The sequence below is a fragment of the Abrus precatorius genome, unplaced genomic scaffold, assembly GCF_003935025.1.
Source record: "Abrus precatorius isolate BTA unplaced genomic scaffold, Abrus_2018 Scaffold11, whole genome shotgun sequence".
Lineage (NCBI taxonomy): Eukaryota > Viridiplantae > Streptophyta > Magnoliopsida > Fabales > Fabaceae > Abrus > Abrus precatorius.
The window spans coordinates 9,374,311-9,396,523 of NW_020874303.1; the positions used below are offsets into that span (position 1 = coordinate 9,374,311).

The 22,213-nt window shown below is 31.0% G+C and overlaps 2 protein-coding genes and 1 non-coding gene across 4 annotated transcripts; all 3 read right to left on the bottom strand.

The window, feature by feature from the left end:
- Positions 1 to 1,325: 1,325 nt before the first annotated feature.
- Positions 1,326 to 13,146, bottom strand: LOC113854412 (putative pentatricopeptide repeat-containing protein At1g03510). 2 transcript variants are annotated; one of them, XR_003502759.1, is made up of 2 exons: positions 5,260 to 6,837; positions 1,326 to 3,664 (listed from the first exon to the last, which is right to left on the bottom strand). XR_003502759.1 is itself a non-coding variant. In XM_027485373.1 (2 exons), exons 1-2 carry the CDS (start codon positions 13,144 to 13,146, stop codon positions 5,424 to 5,426), a joined length of 1,287 nt encoding a protein of 428 aa, XP_027341174.1. In that variant the 3' UTR covers positions 5,021 to 5,423. The 2 variants fall into 2 exon arrangements, 1 of the variants encoding a protein (XP_027341174.1); XM_027485373.1 differs by lacking the exon at positions 1,326 to 3,664 and adding an exon at positions 13,117 to 13,146 and having other exon boundaries at positions 5,021 to 6,680.
- On the bottom strand, positions 8,071 to 10,682 carry LOC113854413. The gene is made up of 3 exons (XM_027485374.1): positions 10,505 to 10,682; positions 8,445 to 8,552; positions 8,071 to 8,330 (listed from the first exon to the last, which is right to left on the bottom strand). Exons 1-3 carry the CDS (start codon positions 10,565 to 10,567, stop codon positions 8,112 to 8,114), a joined length of 390 nt encoding a protein of 129 aa, XP_027341175.1. The 5' UTR covers positions 10,568 to 10,682; the 3' UTR covers positions 8,071 to 8,111.
- Positions 13,147 to 20,824: 7,678 nt separating the features above from the next.
- Positions 20,825 to 20,927, bottom strand: LOC113856750. Its single transcript, XR_003502984.1, has one exon. It is a non-coding gene; the product is annotated as a U6 spliceosomal RNA (small nuclear RNA).
- Positions 20,928 to 22,213: the final 1,286 nt, after the last annotated feature.

Here is a 22,213-nt window from a genome sequence, read left to right on the forward strand (position 1 = left end):
TTTATATGAATTACTTTTTAACTATGATTTTATAAAATTAAAAATGATATAAATAACAGCTCATAGAAAAAATGTAGGTAAAATATGTTCTCAGTCCATATAAATATGACAATTAGTCATTTAAAAAAAATGTTTCTTATGATTCCCATAAATTTTAAAATTATTCCTTGCAAAATTACTAAGGATATGACATTCAAACACGTCATGTAACTTACCAACTAAATAGTTAATGATATAACATAACTAAATACATGTTATGTCGTTTCAAAATTATAAGAATAACAACTTTTGATAAACATTGAATTTTATCAATTTATCTATTAAATTAAAAATTGTTATCTAGTAGATTAAACCTAAAAAAAGTTATACAAATAAAAAATTAATAAACATATCATTGAATAACTTTATTTGAATGTATAACATAGTTTTTAAAATATAAATTATAATAAACTATAAAATTATGTATCTACAAATGGTTTATTTAAAACTTGATATACATTATACATAAGTTAATATTAAATTATAAATTATTCAATGATTGAATCAATAAAATTTAATGTTTGTAAAGGGTTATTAAGCAGAATAATTCCAATAAAAAAAATACTCCAGTAATAATTTGATCCCTGCCTATTAAAAATTATGTGATATGATATCAATTAATTTTATAGTAACATATAATTAATTATTTTAATACAAGTATACTGAGATAGCATGCCTGTCTATGAATATGTTTAGGGTAAAATTTAAGGTATACTTACTGTTGAAGAGACTTTAAATGCTCTTCTTAAATGTATAAATTTAATTTTATATTTAAAAGATTTTTAAAATATATATTTACTTATTAATTCTTAAAAATATTTATGTATTATTATTAAATGATATTAAAGGACTTTTCTGTAGTAAGAAAAATATTAAAAGACTTTTTACAATAAAAATTAAATTATAATAAACAAATTATAAATTAATTAAACTAATGATATTATGCCACATAAGAAAGATATCTATACCCCCTCAAAGAGGCACAAGAGCAAACACCTATTTTTAGTTTAACTAAAATTTAACATATATGTTCATTAAGATAATATTATATAATTCAATATTTAGAATTATTCTAAAAAATATATATTAAGTAGAGTAAATGATGTGATCCTAGGAGTCATCGGATCACACATGTATATACTTTTGTACTTGCATTGTTCATACTTAGAATATTTTGTTTTGGACCTTATATTTTGGCAATAGTTTATTTTGAGCTTTGTATTTTGGCCATGGGCCTAGGAAGCTCATCGAGCTTTGGGGTGAAGTCTTTTATATTTTTCTTTGTGCTTGTATTAGGCTATGTTTCAGGGTATGTATTCAGCCCAAATTTCCATCCCCTTTGTTTTCCTTGTTTTAAGGCCCATTAGAGATCATATTAGGCCTTGAGTTAGCTTGCCTATATATAGGCTAAACTCCTTTGTAATTTTCAAATTTTTTATTCATTTGATGTATTTTTCAGCATAGTCTCCTCTTGAGTGAGTTTTTTTTTGAATTTTTTCATTGAAAATTTCATAACCATACTCTTATCATGAATTCTTCCATGTGGTGAGTGTATTGATGCTTATCTCCAATTGGAGTGGCGTGTGGCATTATAATTTCATTTTCTTGCTTTCCACTTGTTTTTCCTTATTTATTTGTTGTTGGATTCATGAAACTCTCCATACATTTGCTCAAAATCATAGCTGAAACATCTCTTGGACGATCCGCCTTTGGTTATTCTTGAAGGAAGTTTCAAATATTACATCAGTAAATTAGACAATGATTAGTTTAGATGACAGGTGAAATAAAGGAAAAAGAAATAGAAAGATGAAAAAAATACCAAAACAAAAGCATAATTTAGATTGAATTAATTATTAAAAGTAGATGTAAAATCCCATCTAACATAATATAATAAAACAATTTCAATTTTTTTGCAGTATTCTTTTTTTCTTTTTGGCTTTTTGTTAGTTCAGACGTTGTTTTAGTTTAATTTATATAATGTGTATCGGATGGAATAATTTTTTAAACACTCTTGTTTGGAACTGGTAAAAATATTGCTCAAAACTATCCACTAGTTGAAATAAATATCATTGCTAAATTATAATTTCTCTTCATTTTGTTTGATTTGCCTACGCTACAACTCACCAACTTGACATGACATTAAGTTTGCAATAGTCAAATGTTACATGTTGGACCAACCCTAAAAAATCCCTTATTTTCTTTCAAATGTCAAGGAAATTTTTTTGCAATTAGTTGAATTTTTACTAAGCCACAATTTTTAGCCTTTTGTTTCCTTCTCTACATGGATTATCCTTACATATTTTAAAACTTGAATTCATTTCACTAATTCTATCCAAATACTTGATCAATTGGTCACAATAGATCATATTCTAATCAAAGTCCACAAATTGTTGACCGATTTCTATGCCCAAATGATGACATATGGTGGCAAGACACCAGCAACAATATCAAGGGCAACTAGTGAAAGTTGAATGTTTTTTCGTCTCCAACACCATAATTTCAATTTTCATCAATGATCACTTAATAACATATGTCACTTATTGCATTGAATCTCAAACAGGAAGCCACGACTTCACTCAATATTTTATTCAAAAAGAATGCAAACTTATTCCTTAAAACTTGAAACTCAAGCTCAAAAGGTACATACAACAAAAGTTTGAAAGGGATTTCTGTAAGGAGCAAATGAGATTGTTTCTTATAGCAAAATAGGAGAATTGAACATTATAAAATTCAACACCAATCTAAAGCCTGAAGTGGTAATCAAGCCGAGTGTCAAATATACCAGCATTCTTCAATTTGCACCCTCCAAAAGATCAAAACATGTTGAAACTACCCCCTAGTTTACACTCAACCATAGATTCCAAGAGTTTTAATTTTTTTAAAAACAATGCCTCAAGCAATAATCAACCACAATATAAAAAATCAAAACCAATGGGGAAAAGGGAAGGGGCTTAAAAAATAAGTAAATAACGAACATCAAACATAATAAGAACAAGCAAGATGAACCATTCATGCATTAGAAACATATCAGAAAGATAATCAATGAGGTGCAAGCACATATCAGAAATAACCGTTAACAATTCACAAGACTATGAAACTTGGATTGTACCTGGATATGTGATCCGTCATTGACAAATTTGGATGCAAACAGGAATGAAGAAGAGGGGCAAATGGGGACAAACTAGAGATACAAACACAGATCAACACTAGCAGTTTGGATCAGGGAGATTAGGGTTTGATTAACGTGAAGATATTAGAGAGATTAGGGTTCAATTTGGGAATTAGGGTTCTTAGGGGTGAAAATTTGAGTTTGGTTAATGAGTGTGAACGCTGAAAGGTAGTGGTTCAAGGTATTCTGAAGTGAATCATGAGACTGAGATGTGAACCAGTTTGGCCTTTTGTTTAGTCAGTTGATAGGTTCACATAGGGTGCATCTAATTGCATTGCTAACCAGTTCAGGTATTGAGCTGCTTTGGGGTAAACAATGTGGTTTGATTCAAACGGTTTTTTGAACAGCCAAAACCATAACGTGATTGGTTGACTTTGAAGGAACTTCTGTAACCTCTAATCCAAGAGTTTCAATTTTAGATTGCAGTTCAACTTCTTCATTAGTCAGTGCTTCCACCTACACAGTTTACACATCAAATATGTGTGAGCATATTATATAGCAGTGATCACTTAGAAATAGTGCAATTTAAGTTGAACTATAGGTGGAATTTGAAGAAGCTACATATGTAATCTTCTTTGATGCTTAATAAATTAGAATGCCTGATATTTGAGTTGAGTGATGCAAAAGTTCGCAATTTTTAGAAGAAGCAGTGGCCAAGGATATTAAAATTATGAGTATGACAAATCACACTTGGAAAAAAATTGTAGTCTAACCTTTTTTCTGTTCACAAGAACAGTCAAATGGAAACAAGTTAAATTTGCAATTTTTAGAAGCAGCAGTGGCCAAGAATATTTAAATTATGATTATGACAAATCACACTCACCAAGGGAAAAAATTGTAGTCAAACCTTTTTTCTGTTCACAAGACCAGACAAATGAAAACAAGTTAAAATGAATTATAGCAAGTAGGATCCTGGGTCCTCTAGGATCATAGTTAAATGAATTGAAGTTCACATAATGACATGCAGGTGTTCAGTTTTTCTCCACTGGAAAACACTGATCTTCCCCTATAAATGATTATATGATAAGGAGTATTTTGTCTCAATTCCTAACCAATATGAGACATCTGCATGGGTGGACCCAACAAGACTGGATATTTGTGGGCTCTGTAATAAGGAGTATTTTGACTCTATTCCTAACCAATATGAAACATTTGCATGGGTGGACCCAACAAGACTAGATATTTGTAGGCAAACTGAATAGGCTTTGATATCAAGTTAAGACATTTGAGCTTAACTTACTCCCAAAAGCTAACTCATAGGAGAAGGACTACCTTAACCTTTATAAGAAGTATTTTGGCTCTATTCCTAACCAATGTAGGACATCTTAACAATTATTATCCAAACATCATTCATAATTGAAACATGGATAAATGGATTCATGAAAAGACATGCAATCTTTTAATACTTAATACATGTAAATTGATATTGCAAGGTCCCAACAAATATATTAGACCTTTAGGGTGCACTATACTACATAACGGCATAACAATGAACTACAATGGTGCATCATTACACAGTCAAATTCTTGGATGCTTGGGTCCTGCAGCCATCAGAAATACAATGAAAGCAAAGAAAGACAACAAGTACATGCTACTAGAAGGATTACCAAAGAAACAATTGTGAAAAGGGCATGAGTTTTGAAAATTTATAACCACAACTTCATGCTAGTTATATTTTAACTCACATCAAAACATGCCACGCTTTAGTTAGATTTTTTTATGGAACTCTTCAAGGTTTTGATATGATGATACTATATGACACCAAGAGACGATTAGCAACTGATTGTCCAACTATCCATTATCATACAAATTCAGATCACAGCATCCAGAATAACTCCAAATTTCCTTCTATCTCCCTAATTTACAATTTTTTAGCATAAGGAAAGGATCATATAAAATTATAAATGAATGATTAGCTTGGTACTAAAATGGTTACATCCCCCCTTCCCCTCTCCCCAAATCTTCAAGGAATTACACAAATTCCAAAACAGAATCACAATTACAGAAACAAAATTTACAGAGGGGCAACATCAGTACTACAAACATGATACCTTAGTTAAGGGGAATCACGCATGTACTACTGCCAATCGTTTTCTCTGTTCTCGGTTCTTTCATTTTCCCTCCTAATTTTCTCTTGGTACCGCATCACTCACTGTGTATTGTTCATCCTTTCTCCAAGACCAACATTTGAGATAAAATCACGCAACACAAAATGTCAAGACTCAGAATACACAACCCAACTACTACCGGCCGTCGCCTTCACTCCCCTCTCCTTCATTTCCCTCATCACCTTCTGTGCCTCCTCCATCCTCCCAACACTAGCATACATCTTCGCCAATAGAACATAATTCGCAGCATTACCAGGCTCAACCTCCGCCAACGCTCTCCCCGCAATCTCTCCCAACCTCAACTCCCCAAAATTCCTACAGGCCCCAAGAAGTGCACCCCACGCCTTGGCAGTCACCTTCACCGGCATCCCCTTAATAACCTCATACGCCTCCTGCAACCTCCCTGCCCTGCTTAAAACATCCACCAAACACGAGTAATGATCGCTACTCGGCTCCACGCCATAATCTTCTCGCATTCTCCTGAAATACCACAATGCCTCATCAGCCAAACCAGCGTGGCTACAAGCCTTCAACACTGCAAGAAACGTGATTCCATCAGGCTTCACTCCAGCCACCTCCATTTGACGGAAAATCCCTAATGCGGTGTTTGCCTCGCCGTGAAGCGCATAGGCCGATATCACACTGCTCCAAGCAACAACATCCTTATCCCTCATCCTCCAAAACACGGAATCTGCATACACGATAGAACCACATCGCCCATAAGCCTCAACCAAACCACTGCTCAATTGATGGTGCGGATCAATCCAGTTCCTTACAGCATAACCGTGAATCTCCTTAACCAAATTCAAAGCCGCAACGCCAACAGCAGCAGGGAGCAACGCGAGAAGCGTAATCAAACGCGGCTTCAAATTTAGGGTAATCATTTTTCGGTAAAACGAAATGGCGTTAAACGACCCGTCGTTTGACGCGGCCAAAGCGGCAATGATGGGATTGAAAGTGGATTCGTTGGGGGGAATGTCCATGGAGTGGAAGAGTTGAAGCGCGGTGGGGAGGTGGTGGGCGTACAGGGAGATGATGGTGTTCCAGACGACGACGTTTCGGGGAGTGGTTTGGTGGAAGAGTTGGAGTGCTTGAGAGAGTGAGATGCAGGTGCCGTAGAGGTGGAGGAGGGAGGAAGAGACGAAGGGGTTGGAGAGGAATGAGGATTTGGTGAGGTGCGCGTGGAGTGACGTGGCAAGTTGGATTCGGTGGAGGGAGGTGCAGGATTTAAGGATGAGGGAGAAAACGTGAGGGTCTAGAGGGAGTGCCAGTGTGGAGTGGATGTGGTGGAACACGGCCAGGGCCTCGTGGTGGCGGGAGTGGCTTATGTGGGTGGATATCAGCTTCGTGTATGAGAGGAGGCGCTGGTGGTTCGGGGAGTAGAACCCCATCGGTGTCCGTGGCTCCGCTCTCTCCTCTGCTTTTCTTTGCTTATGTTAGCAAGTGATTGGCTAGGTGAGGCGTGCGAGGGGAAACACTTGCCTATGTCGTGTTTAGTTAAATCGCTAAAAACAGAGCATCACTTTTTTTCATATACATATAACACCTATTTTAACTCATAATATAGGGTTAATACATATGATAAAAATGATATATGTTAATTCAAATTTTTTATAAATAAATAATGAAACGAATTAACAAATTACTACTACATAGACAAGTTAAAAATAAAAATAACTTTTAAAGACTAAATTGAAAAAAGAAAAAAGAAAAAGGAGTTAAAAAGAAGTATATTTTTAAAAGATTAAAATTTTATTTATGTCTTTTAAAAAATAATAATCAATTTTTTAGTGACATATTAAGATGAAAATTATTTCTTTTTAAAAAGAGAAAAATTTTAATTTTATCCTTTTTAAGGTGAATTTAGTTATTTAAAAAATTAAATTGATAATGCAGATAAAAATGATTGATATTCATAATTTGTTTTATTTTTTTTCTCTAAATAGTTACATTTATCTCTAAATTCATTTTTATCGTAAAACATGAAATTTCAATTGGATAATATATATATATATATATATATATATATATATAAACTTTACAATTTTTTTAATCAAGATAAAAAAATTATATATAGTAAATTATTATTAAAAAAATACTAAATTTAATGTGTTGATATAATTAAATGTTACAATTTCTAATAAAAATATATTAATATAATATCTTATCATATGCACAAGTTAAACAATTTTTTTTTTTCAAAAGTATTTTTGACAAAAGCATCTCCGATTACTAGTGCCATATGAACATGTGAACATGCTCTAGCCATGTGAACATATGTCATAACAAGTTAATAGTTTGTTTCTTCAGAAATAAATTTGGATAGTCTAGAATCATGTGAATATGATGCTGTCTACTCTTAATGTGACATATGTCACAATTTTACAATTTACAAAAAAGCAAAAAATACATACATGTTACATTATGAGTAACCGGAATTATATGATCTTAAACTATCCAAAAACTTCTCCTTTCTCACGTACTAGCCTCTTCTAACTTCGAATTCATTAATAATTGTTAATTTAAATTAATTTGAAGAAATCGTTAATTTTTGTCAAATTTTAAGAGAATAGAAAAATTATTAAATGAAGGCCTTGCGCTCAAGTCTCTGCTCGGAGAATGCCTCAAATTCTCAAAAAATGGTCTTTCCTTTTTATCTTTTGCCAATTTTAACAATTGATTGACTTATCAGTAAACAAAACAATACAATGAAACATTCTTATATAACTAGTTTATTACAAATAATATAGAGCATTAAAAAAATATTCATACTTAATGACAGGAAAAAAAGGAAATTATTTAGAATTTTCCACATCTGTTTGGGTGTTGTCTGCAGGAGATGCTGTAAAATTACGTCTTTCTTCAGAGGTAGCAGTGATAACTGGCATCCACACATCAGCTGTACCACTCAAGAGTGACTGCACTTGTGGATCTGCAGCCATTGCTGATGATATCATCTCATCAACATCATCCAATTTTGCTGATAATTTATCCAACTCCTTGGCTATTTCCAACTACATAGACAATGAATTAAAGAAAAAAAGAAAAGGACAGAAGTGTTATTTCATTTCAACAGAGATAAGGGAATTGTGCATCAAGTAATGGCTAAACTACAAAATGAAAGCCACCTCGTTAAGGTGCTGAGTTGACGATGAAGGAACTTTTGTAACCTCTAATCCAAGAGTTTCTATTTTAGATCTCAGTTCAACTTCTTCTTGATTTGTCAGTGTTTCCACCTACAACACAGATTACCATCTAATATGCGTGAGTGTATTATATAGCAGTGATCACTAGGAGATAGTGCAATGGAAGTTAAACTATAGGCGGGATTCAAATAAGCTGCATGTATACTGCTTGGATGCTTAATAAACTAGAATGCCTAATACTTAACTTGAGTGATTTAAGAGTTTGCAATTTGTAGAAGCAGCAGTTCCAAAGATATTAAAAATTATGAATATACCAAATCAAACTCGGGAGAAAAAAAAAATGCATTCTAATCTTTGTTCTGTTTACAAGAACAGTGGAATGGAAACAAGTTAAAATGAAGTACAGGAAGCATGTGTCTAGGATAATAGTTGAAATGAAATGAAGATCACAGAAGGATAAGCAGATATTCTTCCCCATGGAAAACACTGATCTTGCCCTAGCTTAGGCTTTAACACAAGAAACCAGTTCATTTCACCATAAATGATTATGTGCAATTCACAGTACAGATCATCAATGGAGAAGCAGACCAATAGAAGCTCCAGTTGAATGAGTTGATCAAATCACCCATAATCCAATAATTGGAGGTAGAAGTAGACCAAGAAAAGGATATAAATCTAATGGCATCTCTAAACATTTTATGTTGACAGAACAAAATAAGGTAATTTGAATTTCAATTCCTGAGGAGGATTTGGCTGGTGTTGCAATAACTGATGCTCATTCATCTCCAAACTTTAAATACCAAACATGACTCATCAATAAATACTTGGTTCAAACACCGTTAAAGGCAGATGTGCATCCTCTTTCAGTCTTTTGTTTGCTTTGCTGTATTATTATCCAAACATCATTCACAATTCAAACACGGATTGCAGCCATATGTGAAAGGCACACAACCCATCTGTTATACATGCAAAGGGATATTGCAAGGTCTGGACAAATATGTTTGACCTTTAGGCTGTACAACATATTATATGCATCATGCATCATGATGGCATACCAATGAACTACAGTGGTGCATTACAGTCAAATTCTTGGACGCTTGAGTCATGCAGCAATCTCAATTCTCAAAAACTATGAAAGCAAAGAAAGACAGCTAGTGCTAGATGAGAAGGATTACCAAAGAAACAATTCTTAAAAGGGAATGAATGGTGTGTAATGAAATTTTATGAACACAACTTCATGCATGCTTTAACTCACATCAATATATGTCAAATGTTTGTTTGAAATCTCTCTCTCTTTTTGAAACTCCTCAAAGTTATGATATGATGATATCTTACTGCATCACCAAGAGACAGTTAACCATTGATTGTCCAACAATTCATCTTACACTTGCATTTATCATACAAATTCAGATCACAGCAGGCAGAATAACTGGAAACTTGCTTTTATCTCCCTAATTTTCAATTTTTTAGCATAAGGAAACATCTAAATAAGATCCCTTCCCCCTCTCCCTGACCCTTCCCCAAATCTTCAAGGAATCACACAAATTCCACCAGAGAAACAACACATTCTTATGAGTTACTAGGAGAAGTATTAAGCAAATAAAGGAAAACATACTCCTGATGCAAATACATTTACAATAACAAAAATTACTCCGATAGATAACATCGGTACTACGGACAAGGATTAATCACATATGGAAACTCATGAAGATGACGATAATGACTGTCACAACAACAACAACAACAACAATAATAAGTATGCGCCTACAAGAATGTTATATGATAATTGCTCGAACCCACGTTAAATTACAATCCAGTGTGTAAAATCAAACTAAATTTAAGCATGAAACGGGAATAAATTACAACTCAAACGCAATTAACGGATCTGGGTATAATAGGATGGTAAAAAGTGGGATATTCAGATCATCAAAATCCATTAAAAAGGAGAAGTTGAAGGTTAATTGCAGAATGGAACAACAAATTAAGAACATAATAAGCGAATAAGTTGAAAAGAAAAAGACATATGGTGAAGTGAAATGAACCTGGTTGAGGAGATTGGAAAGAAGCTGGAAGAGCTGTGCATCGGGTTTCCCTTCCTCTGCCATGGAATATCTCCGTTCAAAACCAGGCTGTTTAATTTTGTTGCTATTTGCTAAGGCCTTCTACGGTCTTTTCTGGTTTGTTAAATTCCCACTTCACGCAAATCTTACCATCATAATTTTTTTACACAAAAGTGGGGTTAACATATTATATTTGTTAGTAATTTTTCTATACTTTGTCCGGATATTATTAAATTTAATTGTTTTTAAATAAATTATTGAAATATATTATATGACTATTTTAAATTTAATAATTTTAAAAAAATATTACAATTATTAATAATAAGAAAATATCTATTCTATTAAATAAAATAAAAATTATAAAAAATTCATATTTAAATTCATAATAAATTACAAATACATAATATAGAAAAAAAAATGATAGACGTTAATCTCTCAAAACGTTTTAATTTGAGTTTTTTTTTTAAAAAACCACTTTTAATAATTTTGTTAAAATATTATTGTTAAAAAAATAGTACTTACAATTTAAATTTATGCATAGAATTTGATTACTGAAATTATTTTAAAAGTTACAAAAACTTTTTAAGATCTATCAAATTTTTATAAGTTTTAATAAATTTTAGTCTACAGTAAAAAATATTCAAAATATATAATTAATCTTTCTTTTATATATTACCCTCATGTAAAGAAATATTTAATTCAAATTTTAAATTTAAATTATATATGATATTTTGGTTTAACTTTTTGAGTTTATTAAGTTTGTTTTCAAATTAAGTTAATTTGATTTTTTTAATTTTTTTTCATTTAAAGTCTTTAAATTGTTTTTTATTCAAATATCAAGGAATTTATGATAAATTTAGGATACAAAATACTTTTAAAAGTTTATAGGTGAATTTTTTTAAAAATTTATAATAAATTATTTTGTATATTTCTTTTTTTGTTTTCTCATTTAGTTTAATCTAGATTAGACTCAATTCTTACACATGGATGTAGTGGTAGACTACTATAAAAAAATTTCTTCTTCTTAGTTAATTCAACAAGACATGATTACTCAGTATCGACATCATCAAACAAGGCACATGCACAAAAAAAAAATAGTAACTCGTAAACGTTATTTTTCAAAATAAAAAGAAAATACATTGATAAAAAGTACCATTTTTTTCTTCTTTTTCTTCACTTATTCTTCTACTTCCAAAACCATATAATCCAAAGATATAAATCATTACTATTTTATTTTTATCATTTTGATTGATTATTTGTACTTAATTATTCTGTAAAGAAAAACATCATTTTTATTTTTCAAATTTTTTTCTATATAATCATCTTCTAAATTTTCTTTCTATCTTTGTCTTTTTCTCTTAACATTATTATGATATAAAGGTACAATCCTTCTTTCTAACATTGTTTATGCTTTATTGTACCTCCTACAAAATCCAAAAGAAATCATTTTTCTTTCTTTTAGTTTTTTTTCTACACACTCTAAGTAATTATCTTCTAAGAACTCTTTCTTATTTTTGTACTTCTCTTCTAACAAGATACAATATTTATGTTATTTATTTTGATATTTTTCTTTTTATTTTATTATTAATATTATTTATTATGATAATGGTAAAGGTTATTATGAATTAGTAAATTAAGTGACTCACCAATAAATTCGTAAAATATCCTACTATAATAGGTATAACAGGTTTTTAAAATTATAATATTTATAATTTCAATCTTTTATATATTTAAAACGTGTCTTTTAATACATTAATATTAAAGGCAGTTATCATTTAAATAAAACATAATTGTTTATTAAAATAAAATTCAATCATATCTTTCAAACTCACTCTTATCTTTATTTTTGAAGTAAGTTCTATAATTTCTTTAATTTTTCTAACAATTAGTTGAATCATATCTTTATTTCTAACAATTTTCTCTATTAGATTGTATAAAATTTTATTAAAAATATAATAAAAAAACTATTTTCAAAAATTAAATAATCCCTTAGTTTTTTTTAAATAAAATATTGATGCTAAAATATAAAACTTTGTGAGAAAATATGTCCGTGACAACATTTTACAACAAAGAACACTCAAGTTGCTTTGACTAAAAAATAATTGCTTTACCTTGTAGTTTTATAACTGATTTTATTTTTAAATTTATTATTTTATTTTATTTTGGTTGGATAATATTTTTACTATTAGCTGCCATTTGAAACTCTTTGGTCTTCATTTTGGTGTGGCTTCCTTGCTTAATTGCTTGGCATTGCAGAAAAAAATGAACACAAATTAATAGTAAATTAGACGTAAATTTATGCCTCTTACGGTTTTAGAGCAGAGTCCATTAAGCCACAATGCAGTTTGACTTTTGTTAGCATATATTACTAATTTGGATAAATTCTCAAATCCATCCCAGTCCTACTCACGCTTTTCTAACACCTAATTCAAGTTGGGTTATAGCCGTTTGAGCACCTAATTTCATATTAATGCAATTTAAGTTCAAAGTACAAGACTAATTAAACCTCACTAAAATCGAAGTCCAGGGAACGGAAATTTTTTGCATAATGAAAAAAATGATATTACGTATTTTTTAAAAAAAAAATTAAATACGTAGCAAGATGTGAATGAACTAGATGACATAGTTTCAGAATATTCAATAATTTTTTCTAGGAAACAGCCTACGATATCAATTTTAAGTATAGCTGCATAAAATTTGTATTTTCAATTACCCAAATTTGCATAATTCCATCCCTATGCATTTAGTCCTGGCAAAATATTTTATAATCACTGAACTATACCTTCAGAGCTTGAAACAAAAAAAGAAAGAAAAAGAAAAAAAGAAAACAATCTTTCAGTTGATAGTTGTAAAGAGTCTTACCATCTAATGAAGCTGGGATAGTAGCAGTTATTGAGTTATAGCATGTAACTGTCCAAATATGTCACCGAAAGATTTGAGCTCATTATCCGTGCGATGCTCCCACTCCAAATTATATCTCTTTAGCTTGGAATATAATAATACAAAATGAAGCCACGAACATGTAATTCAATCACTTCAAGGGTCTCAAAATAAAATGTTCAGTTACAAGTACATTATACGTTAAGTAACAAAACATTAGTCCGTAAGTGTAATTATCCCTAAGTTCCAACTGCCATTCTTACATGCACAAACATGATCTTCCACAATAACTTATTCTTTCAGCAACTTCAAAATTTTCAACTAAGATTACAGAATGATTTGTAGAAATTGGTCACATTCCATATTCAAAAGGTAATACTGAGATTATGAGTAACACCAAATAACAACATAACTGAAATGATGAAAGGAATGAAATCAAAACAAGGTGTGTAGTACTGTATATCAAAAACTGTATCCAACTCTTGATGAGTGAAAATATATATATGGTACAATACTAAACTAATAACTATACTACTAGTTTAGTGACTAAAACTAACAAAATTATAACTACCAAATAATAGAAAGCTGACAGTTATTTGGTTAATACCACGCAAGCATTATCCCAGCTCGGGTAAAATGTGATAAAAGGGAGTATGGTCAAGAGGTTTAGTGAATATATCAACTACTTGATTGGTGGTGAATATGGGCAGCAAATGAAACAACTTTTAAGTTTTTCTCATCAACATGACAATCTACGTTAATGTGTTTTGTTCTTTTATGAAAGATTAAATTTGCAGCTATCTGTCTAGCTGGTTGACTGTCACAATATAGAAGAGTAGGACTTACGAAAGGTATTTGGAGGTCTTGAAGAATGAAAATTAACCACTGTAGTTTACATATTGTTGTGACCAGGGCTCTATACTCAGCTTCTGATGAAGATCTCAATGTTGTATTCTGCTTCTTTGATTTCAATGATATTAGGGAGTTTCCTAAGAACATGCTGTAACCTGTCACTGATTTTCTTGTATCATAACAAGAGACCTAGTCTAAGTCACTAAACGCCTTTAATTGCATGGTTGAGGTTATCAGATAGAAAATCCCTTGTCCAGGTGTTCCTTTGAGATACCTTAAAATATAAATAATCCCCTTGTATTGAATCATTGTTGGTGATGACATGAATTGAGACAGTTGTTGCACAATAAATGTGATGTTTGGCCTTGTTGTAGTTAAGTATAAAAGTTTCCCAACTAGTTTTCTATATCAATGAACATCAAGAGAAGGCTCATAATCATTTTGGTAGAATTTTGCTGTTTTTATCACAGGGGTACTGACTGGTTTGGATGCTAAAAGTCCCATTTCAGATAGGATTTCCAGAACATACTTTCTTCGACATAACGAAATTATCTGTCCCAACAAGTATTTTAATGGACCTATATTTTTTACCTTAAAACGGTTGTTCAATTCCTATTTAATAAAGGCAATTTCTAAATTATTTGTCCCAGCAAGTATGATCTTATCTACATACACAAGGAGAGCAGTAAAGTGGTTATAAGAACATTTGGTAAACAATGAGTGATCATGTTGTGATTGCCTGTATCCTAGAGATTTCAAACAAACAAATAATTTCTCAAACCATTGTCACCTAACTTGCTTCAATCCATACAAAGATTTCTAAAGTTTATAAACTTGATTGGGCTTTACGTAGAATACCCCTTCATGAATGTCTATGTACACTTTTTCATTTAAATATCTATGCAAAAATGCATTGTTGACATCTAATTGCTCCAACTTCCAATTCTGGCAAGCTGCAACAGCCAAAAGAATTCTCATAGTAGAAATTTTAGCTACAAGAGCAAACGTATGAAAATAATCTAATCCTTCTATTTACGAGTATCCTTTTGCTACTAATCTTGCTTTATATCTTTCTATACTTCCATCAAATTTATATTTTACCTTATACACTCATATTAATGGTTTTCTTACCTAATGGTAAATCAATTATATTCCGAGTATGATTTTGTTCTAGAGCTTTTAACTCATTATTCTGCATGGCTTCTATCCAATATTGAGACTTTATAGCTTCCTTATAATTCTTAAGTTCTAAATCTATTGAAATACAAAGTGTATAACATAAATGTGATGTATATAAAGATTTATAAAATAATACAGACGACAGAGGATATCTTACTTGGAGGTCTCATTCACCTAATGAAGAAACCATTGTATTGCGGTGAAAATCATGAAGATAAATAGGTGGGTGTCTTGCTCTATTAGATCTCCTTAGTTGAGGTTCATTCTCCGCTTCTATTGATCCATTGTTGTTGGGTATTGGCAATTTCTAGAGTACTTAGGATGTTGTTCATTAAAAGAGTTATTATTCTAAATTGCATTAATTCGATTAGCTTCCATAGGTACAAAATTCACTTTATCATATAACAGAATTAAAATTCTCATGTGAATGTTCTACAATGCCATTTGATTGATCATGAGTAAGAACTTTATAAGGAAATTTTTCATAGAATATAACATTTCTAGATATAAAAAATTGTCTAGACTTTATATCCATAACAACATATCCCTTTGTTCCTAATTTTACCCCCACAAATACACATCTTTGGGCTCTAGGATCAAGTTTGTTCCTATTATGTGTAATGGTTGATGCATAAGCTAAACGTCCACACACCTTTAAGTCCAACAGTGTTAGAGGCTTCCCATATAGCATTTTGAACGGAGTTTTATTTTGCAAATAGAAGGTAATCAATTTATCAAATGTATAGCATATGTAACTGCATAGCACCAATATATCCTAGGTATGTTTGACCGATAAAGAAGAGATCTTGTCACATTTAGAATGTGTATCTGCTTCCTTTCTGTAACAGAATTCTGTTGTGTTTCTACACAACTTGTTTGATGAATTATACCATTTTGAGCATAAAAATCAGCCACATAAAACTCATTTCCATTATCTGATCTAATTATTTTAATTGTCTTATGAAACTGATTTTTAATTAAAGCAACAAAATTCTTGATTAAATTGCTAGTCTTGGATTTTGTTTCAGTAGGAACAGCCATGTATGCTTGCTAAAATCATCTACCACAAGTAAGAAAGTATTTATGACCATATAATGAGTTTATGCTGAAAGGCCCCCACATATCTACATGTATAAGGTCAAATAAATTTGAAGTTTTGCTATTACTAATAGGAAAAGGTAGCTTACATTGTTTAGCAAAGTGACATATAGATTGTTTCTAAATTCAGCAAGCCCAATCATCTTCACCGTATGAGAGTCCTGTATCAGACAAGAATTTTGACAAAAAATTAATTTGCACTCATTTGACTCAGTTAATTTGTGAATAGAAATCAAACTATACTTGAGTTTTGGTACATACAAAACATCATGCAAATAGAGTTTCTTTGACATTTTAATATTTCCTGAAATCTTGGCAATGGTAGTTGTACCATTTGGCAATTTCATAGTGATAGGATTTATATATTTATATGTGTCAAAACAAGCTGTAGAATTGCACACATGATCTGTGGCTCCACTATCAAGAATCCAGTATAAGAGGTTTGAAGGTTTACCTGGGTTTTGTTCAATTGTTTGCTGATAATTTGTCAAACCATTAGCACTACCATAGGTTACTTGATTCACTACATGATTGAGCTCAAGATATGATCTTTCTAGAATGGCAATAATCTGTGCACACTGTTCTGGGCTGAAAGTCATGTTAGCTGATTTGCTAAGGTTGGAGGATTCTCCTTGGTTTGGTGCTTCTGAATTATCCTTGGACTCTACATTGTTAATAGCAACATTTTCTTTTTTCAACTTAAACTCGAAATTTGGGGGGAATCCATGCTTGAAATAAGATTTTCTGCTGCATGTCTTTCCTTTCCGCAAAATATGCAGATCTTGTTTGTGTTTGTGTAATGACTTCCCTTAATGAACCTGCCTCTTCCTCTATTTCCAAATGTTCCTATCAGATGGTAGTCTCCAATTTGTGTTTTGTTCAGAAAGTTGAACAAAATTTTGGGTTCTCCCCGCAAGGTATTATTGATCTGTCTTTCTTGTTTTAAAACTAGAGAAAACACTTTGTCAATGGTTGGTAATGGTTCCATAAAGAGTACCTGACTACGAATTGTAGTGTAATGATCATTTAATCATTTGAGGAAGCAAATAACATTCTCTATATCTCTGTATTTCTTGATTGCTTTGGCTAGACTGCAACTGCATCTCACCACACAAGTGTCAAGAAGGAATTGGTCATAGGGACTCCAATTCTTCCCATCTGGTTTTCAGATTAGTGAAGTATAATGACACTGTTCTTTCTCCCTGGTTGATTGAATGTATTTCTTGTAATAAGTTTGAAATTCAAAGATGATCACCTTTTGAGAATCTGTCTTCAGATCATCCCAAAGATCCTTGGAATTGTCATTGTAAATCATGCTTTGTGCAATCTGTTGATTCAATGATCTAATAATCCAAGATACAACCATTGTGTTGCATTATCGAACCATCAACAAATTTGTATTTGTTCTTTGTCAATAAAGCTGTTTACTGAACCTACTCCATGCGTGGTAGTTTTACACCATCTAGTTGAGGTGAAACAAAAAGTGTTCCTGGATTCTCTCCAGGGTGCAAGTAGGAAAGATTTGCAGGGTTTTGTGTTAAATCAGAATTACCTCCATTGTTGGCAGAGTTTTGTGTTGAATTAGTGTCACACTTGTTGGCAGAAATTGACATTTTCAGCCATTGTATCAGAGAGCGCAACAGAGCTATCTCTGGTACCATGAAATGATGAAAGGAATGAAATCAAAACAAGGTGTGTAACACTGAATATAATGTCATGCATATCAAAAACTGCATCCAACTCTTGATGGCTTACTGTTTGAATTATAAAACTTCATGATGGAAACTTGTGTGACCATTTTCTTCAACACAAAATAATTATCCCTTTGACCAAATAATAATAGAGGAAGCTGCTACAATTGGTTTTCATTTGAAACTCTTTGGCTGTCATTTTGGTACTCGAAACTTTGACACACTATCATGCACAACACTGAACAATTTCTGTAACATGTTGGGCTCTTAAATGAGAATTAAGAGGTAAACTATATACTCTTTGTGGTTTTAAATCAGAGTCCAATAAGCCATAGTTTGAATTTTGTTAATATGTACCCATTTAGATATTCTGTCACACATACATCCTAGTCCTATTCCTAACCCATTCATTTTCCAAACTTTTAATTGGGGTTGGGTAATAATTATTTTAGTGCCTAATGTAATACAAATGCAATTTAGGTTCACCCTATAACTCTGATTATACCTCACCTAAATAAAAATCTTAAATTAGACTTTGGACCTAATTCTTTCCCAATTGTTAGCTATTAAGTTAAAGTTATTGTAACCTTTATAAGCTCTTATTTAGTTTTATTTGTAGTTGATGTGGGAGTTTAACATCCTGCCTCACACTCAAAAATAGATATTTAGTGTGTAAATTGTAAGACGAGTTTTTTCAATATTGCAATTAAAATTTGCAGAGTCAAGCAGGTTGCACTGAGAAAGTGGTTGAGGCCAATAAGTTGCATTGGGAAATCTACGAGGCCAAATTAATTGTACCAAAAATCAGTGTTTTTTTTATATATATTTAGTCAAGGATGGCCCAAAATCAAATTTACCACAGGCTCTCATACTATATAGAAAAAGAGGAAATGTGTTTGACTCTTGTTATGTTTTAGAGGCATACATATGTACTCCACTTATAGCTACTGATTAGAGTATCAAAATCAATTCAAATATAATCATATATAATCAAATCTCCTAATTAATGTGACAATTATTCCTAATTACAGTAACCGCTAATTTTGGTCCTGCCAGATATCATATTGATCTCCAGTGACACGGTGTAATTTGACATATTTCAATTCACTTGAAAAGAAATACTGTCAGCACAGTATGAACAACAATTTGCATAACAAAGCTATTCATATGATGAAATTCAAAGTAAGGGAGGCCAAAGTGATATCCTATACTAAGGGAGTTTTTTGCATGCTTTGAGGGGAGATTCTTTTAAGATTTTTCATCATTCATTTTCTTTGTATCTTAATGATTCCTGAACTTCTTCACTTTCCCCTACTCCCCACCCCCCTTCTCCACCTTAGTGAAGTTATATCCCTAAATTCCATAATACTACCTTATTGTATGTGTAGCTAACAAACTAAAAATATTAAACAGAAAACAATATATGTGTGCATCACTTATTTGCAGTGCAATTCTTTCTTCAGCTCCAAATTTTAGGTTTGGAGATTAAAATACTGTTACTAAGATACAACATCTAATTGTCAGAATACTTGCAAAGTCCTTGTAAACATCACATCTTGGGTTATGCAGCTACTTTATGGCAGGGTTTATGGTAGTGGTGATTCAACCATTATTTACTATCATATTTAACATTAAAAATAAGGAAATAAGTTAAGGATCTCCATCATATATGAATATTAGAACAAGGTTTAAACATGTCAAGATTAAATTCATTGTGTGGAGCATACAACAACCAAAGACTTTCACCTTATAATAAATTATTAGCAGTTTTGCAAGCATGGCAACAAAAGCATTTTGGATGCCAAACAGCTCCATGCAACTCAAAAATATTACATATCCAATCATTGCATTGCAACCAACACAAATTCTGCAATATATTTTCCACACAACTGTAACAGGAGATGGAACACAATTAATAAACCAAAAGAAACCCTAAATCAACAATAAACCACGGAAGAATCAAGATAAAAAGGGTGCTCCCTATTCACAATATAAATATTCCTACTAAAGCATTTATATGAATAGCGAATTAATTACCTTCCAAAGGCCTAACTGTGTTTGGATTGCAAAACAGCTCTTTTAGCTCCTATACTTTTCCCACTAAAAAGAAAAGCAAAGATGTACTTAGAACAAATGTGAGTACTCTGTACATTGTAAATAACAAAATCAATTTTTAAGGTAAACGAGTTTTTTAACATTTGCCCAAAAACACATAACAAGAAATCAATAAATAGTGACCTTTAATTGAAAATTGTAGCCTTTAATGTTATAACTGAGTTAAATTCTGTGATGTCATTTGATTAGGTTTTAATTGTGTTCCCTTGGACACATTAGAAAAACCTTTAGATAAACTAACAAGTAAATCTTAAGTAATAATCTGTCCAAGTTCTAACTGAATGTTGTATAAAGAGCATATTCCAATTTCACTAATTGTTGCATAAAGTGATCTAACCAAATGTTTTTCTGGAAAGAAAAAACTTATTCATTCATCAAGTTCACAGAAAATCATCAGACAAATTTATATGCAGGTGAAGAGAATAAAGAAGCATTCTATGCAACAAACAAAACATAACAAATGAGTTAAAAAGATTTAAATATAAAAAAAAACTTGGACCATTTCTCGATTTGTGCGTGTCATCCTTGCGCAGGGGCCATGCTAATCTTCTCTGTATCGTTCCAATTTTATCGGATGTCCCCGAAGGGACACACTTTGATTCACTCTAACTCTATATAAATTTCTTTCAATATCCGAAATCAAACGATGTGGGACTTGTACTGACTTGTTCTGACATCATGCAGAGGCTCTTCAAGCATTAAATTGAGAGAACACAGCTTCTTTTCTCACTGAACCACTCAGCCTTCACCGACTGGGAGATGCGGAGAAGAAGACGCAATTCACAGTAAAAGAAAGAACGGTAAAAGTTAGAATATACAGTCTTCAAATATATACTCAAGTCTGTATAAATTATATTTTATCTGATGGTCACGCATGAATGTGATATTTATGCATAGATGACTAAGTTAAAAATGTGTTTACGATTGTGTTTGCAAAACTTTCACTTTCTCATGTGATTATGTAAATTATATTTATAAATTAGTAAAGTTGTATTGGGAAGACGTAATTTAAAATTCTTACACGGCATCTATTTAAACAGTAAACAAAATATTTTAAAACATTGTAAAATTTTAATTAAATAATTTTTACGTGAAATAATTTTTTTTCAAATAATTAGTATTTATAAAAAATTTAAAAATCATTCTACTATACTTAAATTTTTATAACTATTTATATTTCATCTTATATTTAACTTTCACTTTAAATATTTTTTTAAAAATTTATTTTATATTTTAAAGGATTTTAAAATTCTTCATCTAATACATTTTAAAATATACTTATAATTATTAATTTGTTTATATAATTTAATAATACATATAGTCATATAGACATATTAATATAAGGAGATTTGGTTAAAAATTTATTTAAGTAATAAGAGTATATTAAAATTATAGACGTAATATTGCTTTTGAAGATGTCAATTTTACTATTTTCTGTGAGTCATTTGTTTTATTTATTTATTTTTTAATATTTTAAAAAATAAATTTTTAAAATAGTATTGTTTTCAAATAATTTTGTTGTCATTTGTTGTATTTTATTTAAGGTTTAAAGTTCAGGTGTGAAACTTATTTTTTTTAAAAGAATTTTGTATATTAAAAAGATAAAAATAATTTTTTTAAATTTTTTTTAAAGAATTGTTCACGTTATAAAGATGATTTTTTTTATAAAAAAAAAGTTAAACTCTAAAATGATGAAATTATAGGGAAGATAACACTGTCAAAATTTTAAGCAATTTTACCTTTCTAAAATATAAAAATCTTTTAAAAAATAAATTTTGCACCCAACGGTGATGTGATAAAACTAGCTTTAGAGAAATAATTTAAAAATAATATACTTTAAATAATTTATTTTTTAAACTATGTTTAGAAAAAGTGT